Source organism: Sinocyclocheilus anshuiensis, unplaced genomic scaffold (genome assembly GCF_001515605.1).
Source record: "Sinocyclocheilus anshuiensis isolate Anshui unplaced genomic scaffold, SAMN03320099.WGS_v1.1 scaffold444, whole genome shotgun sequence".
Taxonomy (NCBI): domain Eukaryota; kingdom Metazoa; phylum Chordata; class Actinopteri; order Cypriniformes; family Cyprinidae; genus Sinocyclocheilus; species Sinocyclocheilus anshuiensis.
The window spans coordinates 453,399-461,923 of NW_015555739.1; the positions used below are offsets into that span (position 1 = coordinate 453,399).

Genomic DNA, 8,525 nt, shown 5'->3' on the forward strand with positions numbered 1-8,525 from the left:
ACTCCCCCCCCCCCCCCCCCCATGGTGGAAGCATAGATATAAAGATAGCTTCCATAGATTTTACCCAATCTTGTTGTTTGTTGTACATAGTGTCTTTTTAGACTGTATTGAATCCAATTAGGCTCAATTTGACCCGCGCCATAAATATTTTTCCCAGACTTTTAACATATTAGGTAAATATTCATCTCATCATGCAGCTACATCTCAGCAAGTCTGCATTTCCCACATGTGTTTCCATGCAAGAATATTAGTGCTGTCAAACGATTAATCGCATCAAAAATAAAAGTTTTTGTTTGCATAATATATGTGTGTGTACTGTGTATATTTCTTATGTATACATAAATACACACATACAGCCTATATTTTGAAAATATTTACATGTATATATTTATATACACACACATATATTATGTAAACAAACACTTATTTTGGATGCGATTAATCGTGATTAATCGTTTGACAGCACTAACGAATACGGAATGGAATTTGAACAAAGCAGTTTTAAAGGCTTTTACCTGGTTGTTGGTTTAGGGTGACAATTTTACCATCAGTCCAGGGACTGCAGATGCAAAATAGCCTTCTGGCTAATTCTGGCACATTGTACATTTATGTATTATTGATGTGCATTGTCCCTGTCAAATAAAACTGAAAATAAATAAATACATAGAACAAAACTGTGCGAATCTGGTGCCTGCGAATCAATTAAAGGCAGCTGCACAGAACCGAAAAATACATTTTTTTTTTCTCAACTACCCTCTTAAATGTGTTTTAAGTGTCATGTCATGTCATGCGTAGTCCGGTCAATGGATTCACATATTGATCAATAATATAAAAGAATACGGAATGGAATTTGAACAAAGCAGTTTTAAAGGCTTTTACCTGGTTGTTGGCTATGGTGTGGTACCAGTAGAAGAGACGTGAGGTGATGAAATACGCCACAACTACATCCACGCTGTAATGCTCATGCGCTATCAGGATGCAGACCACGCCCACCGCGCTTAGCAACCAGCAGATCACATGATAGCAACGCCATAGCAACGAGCGGGGCGAGTCTACCACACAAAACAACTAATTTCAAAACACAAACCGAGTTAAAATAAACTACAGTGTGAATGCGAAGTGCACTGAGACCCGATGGAAATGATGATGATGATGATGATGGTTTCTCATACTCACATTCCTGGATGAAGAGGAAGGTGAGGGTCAGCATGACCGTGTGGCCGCTGTATAGGAAGTCTCCACACATGAGATGAGAGCCAGTGATGGACAAACCTCCTCCAGACACCAGCTGCAAAACACGCTCGATCTTGCCGTGAGAATCACCGTAGAGCTACAGACAGAAGCAGCATGAGATAAAAGCACCAAAGCTTCCCATGAATGCATGCTACAATTCAGCATTGCACGGGGGGAAAAAATAACAAATACATCACGGCTAATGCATTTGATACAGTCATGGATCTCACAATTCTGACTTATTTCTCGCAACTGCAAGTTTATAACTCACAATTCAGACTTTTTTTTGAGAACTGCTAGTTTATATCTATGCAATTGCAAGTTACTATTTGCGATATGTCAAAAAAAGTCAGAATAGCAAGATGTACACCTGCAACTGGGAGTTTATAACTTATACCCCCAGTTCCACAGACAAGGCTTAAGCCTAATCCTAGACTAAAATGTAAGTCTGAGCTGTTTTAACTGAAAGAAACTCGCACTGACTGATGTTAAAATATATCAGTGCCTTTGTTTTGTCTCAAGATGCACACCAGTATTGTTTTCTCTAAGGCATGTTAATAAAAATTACTTAAATGTCCTAATTGAACTATGGCCTAATCCTGGCTTAGTCTAAGCCCTGTCTGTGAAACCAGACCATAAACCTGCAAATATAAAGGGGGAAAAAGTCAGAATTGAAAGATGTAAACTAAAATCTGTGAAAGGCCAGAATTGCGAGATGTAAACTCGCAACTTGCAGTTCATGGAGAAAACAAAAATTACGAATTGTGAGATATTCCGAGAAGTCTGAATTGTGAGATTTCATAGCTTTTTAATATTTTTATTCAGTGGAAGAAATAAGCTTTGATATGTGACAGCTATAATTTAATGCACAAATAAATGCAGAGCCGTTTGCATTTGCACTCTGCATCGAAAATAAATTTCGCTGTATTTATAAAAGCCATTTCATCAGTTATATCAAAGATATATTCTGTATTCTGATCATCTCAGAATGGATAAATATCAGCCAATATTGGGGAAATTGTCATAATGTTGTTATGCAACAGACATGCAATGGGCATCTTTCCCGTTTACGCACACTACAGTGAAGTAACAATATTTAACACTGACCTGCATTTATTTTGAATGCACTAAACTTGTATAAAGATGCATTATATCAGTATTGCATGACTTTTATTTGCACATCCTTTCTTAAAGACCAAGCAGACACTACAGTGCTGATAATCGTTCACTCATTTATACGTTTTTGTGATTTATCGAGCAGCACTGACCTTCGGGGCGCAGTCCATGTGCATGCTGGGAACGGGAAGAGTTGTGATGTACATGGTCACCATACGGTACAAATACAACATTCCCTGCAGGAAGAAAAACCTTCGGCCCACGATGGCCCTGTCAACACAACAGGAGGAGGAGGAATCATGGGATGGAGTGAGTATAATGATCTTATACTGGTGATATACTGATTTTGATCCACTTTAAACGTTGACTACTGTATTTTAAACCGCAGGGAGCCCTTAAAGCCTCTCTTTTGTTGACATCCTCCAATTTATAAGTGCTTCTCATTACAAGTTTGTGAAGATGTTTGGTGCATGTTATGTTTCTAAATGTGTGTTACAAATGACTCAAACTCAAATGCAGATTTACATTTACATACATTTAGCCATTTTGCAGACGCTTTTATCCAAAGCGACTTACAATTGGGGGATGGAGTTCATATAAAGCAGCATTTACTGTGAACTGAGATACTAAAAGCACTGGATCATGAGCTGCTCGCGTGCAGCGCGACGCACTTCACTCTGAAACATGCAGCGCATTTATTTATTTAATTAAATCACAGCCTTTGTGATTTAATAATCGCATTAAGTTATATCATGATTTAAGTTTTATTTATTAATCGCACAGCCCCTCTCACTGAACTAAGGCTGTCAAAACGGCTGAAAAACTAATTTCGAATTTTGTACTTAAATATTATCAATATTCCAAATTATATTTGAATTTAAAAGGCATAATTTCAGTTAGGGGGGAAAAGCTTTTAGCTTCTCTCCTGAGGCCACAAGAGGGCGCATCGTGCAAAATATTACTAATGCACGTCAATAAAATAACACGACTATCTTTGAAAAAAGTGCATAATGTTTAAAATAATGTTTATAAACCAAATCTAATTAATTAAGTTGCTTAAACAATTAACAAAACAGCACCATGCATGTATGCATAGCTTAATACAAAGGACCGAAAACCGATCACAAAGAGTACTTTCTTCATTTAAAAACATGAGATGCAGTGGGATGCAGAAAAACCGCCATAAAGTCTCGAGACATGTTTTTTAAAAGTTGAACTTACATTAATTTTACATGGCTTTCTAAACATCTAGACAAAATGCTCTCTTGTGCGAGACGCGAGTGCAACGGTGATAGATGTCCCTATAGAAAATGCGATAAATATGCGTTCTGTGTGAATGGCTTGGTTTGGGTTTTGACGTAAACAAGATATTCTCTGCAATGATGTTCTCTTTTTCCGCAACATTTTGAACGAACAACGCAGAAGCGCCGCATCTAGTGGCTTCAACTGGATAAGCTATGAAAAACATTAAAACGCAACGACACTTACATCGTCATCGCATCTCGTACACCACTGACGCACACCTAAAATTAGAATGCAATGTTTTTGCATTTTTTTGACAGCCCTACACTGAACGCTTACCTGTGCTTGAGGAAGAGCCACTGAATGAACCACAGAGCCACAAGGATCATCCCGTTTACCTCGGTGACAGAAAACGCCCACTCCACACGCGGCACATAATCGAAGAACTTGTCCGGTAACGGCGGGCTGACGGATTTATCCGGGACTCTCTCGTGGACGACGGTGATCATGACGGTAGTAAGGACGAGGTTAAATCCGGCCCAGATGAAGGCGATTCCCGTCTTCCACCATTCCGACGGCAGCCGGGAGCCGCTGGACTTCGGGACGATGATGCGAACGTAGTCCTGGTTTTTCCGCAAGGCTTTACGGAAACTCCGCGCCAAACGCGTCGGCTTGCTGTCGTCTGACTTATCGTCTACCTGATCGCCACTGGGCGTGACCATAGAGGGGCGTGTCCGTCCGGTGGGCGTGGCCTGGGGGCGTGGCCTATCCTCTATCGTCACCATCACATGGTAGCCGCCGCTGGGTCTATCATCTTCTCGTTCGTCCAGAAGATGAGATGCTGCCATCGCTCATACACTGCAACTAACACAAAAACACTTAAAATTAAGATTAAATACAATATTTAATACTTAATGTAACATTAAGTGTGAAATATAATTAATATAATGCAATTAATTAGTTATGAAAAAATTACGCGGTTAAAATATTTTAACGCAGTTAACGCACAGGCCCCGCCCCCAGACCTGTATGTCATCTTACATTTAATAAAATTGACTGTTGACAAATATAATGCAGGGCAACAACTCCATAAATGCAGGTATGCCCTAAAATTCAAGATATTGGGGCAAAAAATGCCCCTGTATGAGTTTTTGTCTCATATTTATATCATACGATAAGCGATATCACACAAGTACCGTTTTTGTCACAAATATCACGAGTTTAAATGTGACTTTAGCAACATTTAGTTCCTGAATGAATCCTCGTTTTGAACGAATCGTGTGAGCCAATGTTTCAAAGACTCATTCATTGAGAGAGCCGTTAACTTAATTCCTGAATGAATCAGCCGTTTGAACGAATCGAATGAATGAATGAATGACAAAGACAGTTGCCGCCACCTGCTGGCAGTTTTAGTTTCTTTTTTAGAGTATCATTTCACTTATTAAATAAATTAATAAATAAACAGTAATTAAAATTAACTATTATATATTAATATCAACTGCAATAAGCATTTAAGTTGTCAAACTGTTGGCACATAATCTCAATAGCAAAAATTAGATGTGTTGCCAGTTAATTGTTTTTAATTCAATGCTTTAAAAATTAACAAACAAACAAGGCATATATAGTTAAACCACTAAAGATGATAAATCCTTTGCCTCTGATTGAGAAAAGTAGGTAATTATACAGGACAACAAAACTTACAATAATAATAAAGTAAATAAATAGCTAGATCACAGGTCAATTAATTTTCTCGCTGCAATAAATGAACCTTCTTGAGGTTCGTTTATAAAATATGCAACAGTGGATAAAACAACAAAAGCAAGATTATCAGTGCATGAATCAAACACTTTCTGATATGTTTTTCATGCATACTTTCATTGCGTCCCTGTATCATAAAACAGTGAAATCTGGTTATTTTGAAACTGCAGATGGTTGCATGTGTGCAAACCCTGCTTCCAGCTCTAGACGTGGATCTTGAAGTCTTAGCTTGTGTGAGGCATAAACACATGCATGTACATGCACCTATAGGTGTTTATGAACTTCACGGCGCAAACGCTTGGGTGTTTCAGTGTGAATGTGTGTGTTTGACACACCCTGAAACCTGCGACACACACAGACATGTTCACCTCGCTCATTCACATCTCTCACCCTACAGCCGTCTGACCGGTTTGTGCCGTTCTCGTGTGAAATGCTGATTTTCCACTCACTGGACTGAGAAAATGAATTACAGATTCCTATATATTTGAGGCTAATTGATGTTATAATAATCTGACTACTAAATGGTGGTTTTAGTGATGGTAATACTGTAAAACCACAGTATTTTTAAATAAGTGACCGTGCAGCACAAAAACAGTCTTAAGTAGCACAGGTATATTTAGCCAACAATACATTGTATAGGTCAAAATTATCCATTTTTCTTTAATGCCAAAAATCATTAGGATATTAAGTAAAGATCATGTTCCATGAAGATATTTTGTAAATGTCCTACCGTAAATATATCAAAACTTAATTTTTGATTAGTAATATGCATTGCTAAGAACTTCATTTGGACAACTTTAAAGATGATTTTCTCAATATTTAGATTTTTTTGCACCCTCAGATTCCAGATTTTCAAATAGTTGTATCTCGGCCAAATATTGTCCGATCCTAACAAACCATACATCAATGGAAAGCTTATTTATTCAGATTTCAGCTGATGTAGACATCTCAATTAAAAAAAATGTATCCTTATGACTGGTTTTGTGCTCCAGGGTCACATATACCACAGTACTGAATGCTTACCATATGCATATTCCATGGTATTTTAAGGAATACCACATTATTACCATGGTGCATGTCCAAAAACCATCGTAATGCATGAAACGTTCCAATAACGTTCTGGAAAGGTGCTTTCAAAGTTTATTCTTAAAGTAACGTTAACGGAACATTCATTCAGAGTTCTCTTGTCTTTAACGATGTTCTCAAAACGTTAGCACAAAAACCTTATTTATATCGTTCACGTGACATTTTTCTTGAAATGTTGTGTCTAACGTATTTGAAATGTTACTATTCGATGTTACACACATTCAAAAGTGTCGTCAAAATGATGAAATGGAATCGCATAAACAAGAAAACCCGGATGTTTGGAACGTTCAGAGAACATATTTGTGTTACTTTATGTCAGTGCTGTCTTGTGAAAGTCACGGGACGCTTGAGTCACTGTGTGTCAGTGTTTGAGCTGACCTCTCACCTGTGCCCAAAAAAAGATCCAGAACCATCCGGATCATAATGGAGTAATGATCGATCAGCGCGCGGCTGCCGGTAAAACCCATCTCGAGATCCCGAAATAAACACAAACACCTCAAAACACAGCGAGACAGCAAAAACCGCCCAAAATGCTGTGTAGGTAGGGCTTGTCACAGTCTCTGTAACCTTCTTTATAAGCCACACCAGACCGGATCCCTTACGAACCTTCTCTGCAGCCGTTCTCAGGTTTTTTAATGTTTACAACTCAAACGCTTATCTACAATAAAGTCAGTTCATACGCAAAAGAGAAAGAAACGCTTTACATACCTGCTGAAAGTTCAGATGTTCGCACCATATGCATAAAACAGCGTTTATCTTCTCTACAGCCGTTCTCAGGTTTTTTTAATGTTTACAACTCAAACGCTTATCTACAATAAAGTCAGTTCATACGCAAAAGAGAAAGAAACGCTTTACATACCTGCTGAAAGTTCAGATGTTCGCACCATATGCATAAAACAGCGTTTATGTGTCAAATTACATGCATGAATAAAGAAAAAAAAGAGGAGATGTAAAGCAGGAGATTTACCTGTTTAACAGAGTGCATGCGCCGGAAGACTCACACGATGTGTCTGGGGAAAAAGGGGCTTTAATCACCGCCCACACCTGCGGCCACGCCCTCCTGCGCTCAGAGACACGCCCACTCTGGGAAGCGTTGAGTCAGAGCACATTACAACAACAAAACGTATCATGCAGCAAAACAACTGAACGCTAAACGTGTACAAGCGATCAACTTTTACAATATTCACTGTATTTGAGTATTCATTTTATGATTTTTTGCCATATGTTATCATTGTTCTCCTCTATGTTTTCCTGAACTCGTAAAATACAAATAAATGTCCATAAACATCATATATTAATTTTAGTTGTTTGTTATATTAGTATATATTAATATGAGTTGTTTGTTATATTAGTATATATTAATATTAAACATTTATATTCTGTTGTATTAATTTATTATATGAATTATATATTATTATATTCTTGTACTCATGAAAATGCAAACAAATTTCCATAAACATCATAAATATTAATTGTTATATATTATTTTATGTTATATATAATTGTATATATTATTAAATAGTCTGTTTATATATATATATATATATATATGTGTGTGTGTGTGTGTGTTTATTATATTAATTATATATTCTATTATTATATGTAATGTATAAATAATGCATAAAAACAGAATATTATTTTTTGAGTTAAATCTGTTGAATATTCTATGTGAGGCAACAGTTCTAAAAATGAATGATTATATCTTAATCACACACTCTAAAAAATGCTGGGTTAAATACAACCCAGTGCTGGGTAAAATAGGGACAAACCCAGCAATTGGGTTGTTTCGACCCAGCAGTTGGTTAAATGTTTAACCCAACCTTCTGGGTAGTAACCCAACCGCTGGGTCAAAACAACCCAATTGCTGGGTTTGTACCTATTTTACCCAGCACTGGGTTGTATTTAACCCAGCATTTTTTAGAGTGCAGTGTACACAATGTTTAATTATCTGTTGACTCGTAAATCCGCTTTGGTTTGCTGAATCAGAGAAGGAGGATGATGATGATGATGATGATGATGCAGACATGTTATACATAAGTTATGAATAATGTCTGCCGTGTTTGAGTGTTTTATCTGCTGTTGGTCAGTAG

General features: G+C 37.4%; 1 protein-coding gene across 3 annotated transcripts in view; it reads right to left on the reverse strand.

Moving 5' to 3' along the window:
* Positions 1–7,468, reverse strand: part of LOC107673184 (phosphatidylcholine:ceramide cholinephosphotransferase 2-like) — a 9,272-nt gene extending 1,804 nt beyond the window's left edge. Inside the window, exons 1-5 of one of the 3 annotated variants that reach the window (XM_016466683.1) lie at positions 7,295–7,396; positions 3,931–4,455; positions 2,502–2,619; positions 1,177–1,330; positions 880–1,052 (exon numbers count right to left, since the gene is read on the reverse strand). In XM_016466683.1, coding sequence (XP_016322169.1) covers positions 880–1,052; positions 1,177–1,330; positions 2,502–2,619; positions 3,931–4,439 — 954 coding nt within the window. In that variant the 5' untranslated portion in view covers positions 4,440–4,455; positions 7,295–7,396. The other 2 variants (XM_016466682.1, XM_016466680.1) reach the window with 2 other exon arrangements.
* Between the last annotated feature and the right edge of the window lie 1,057 nt (positions 7,469–8,525).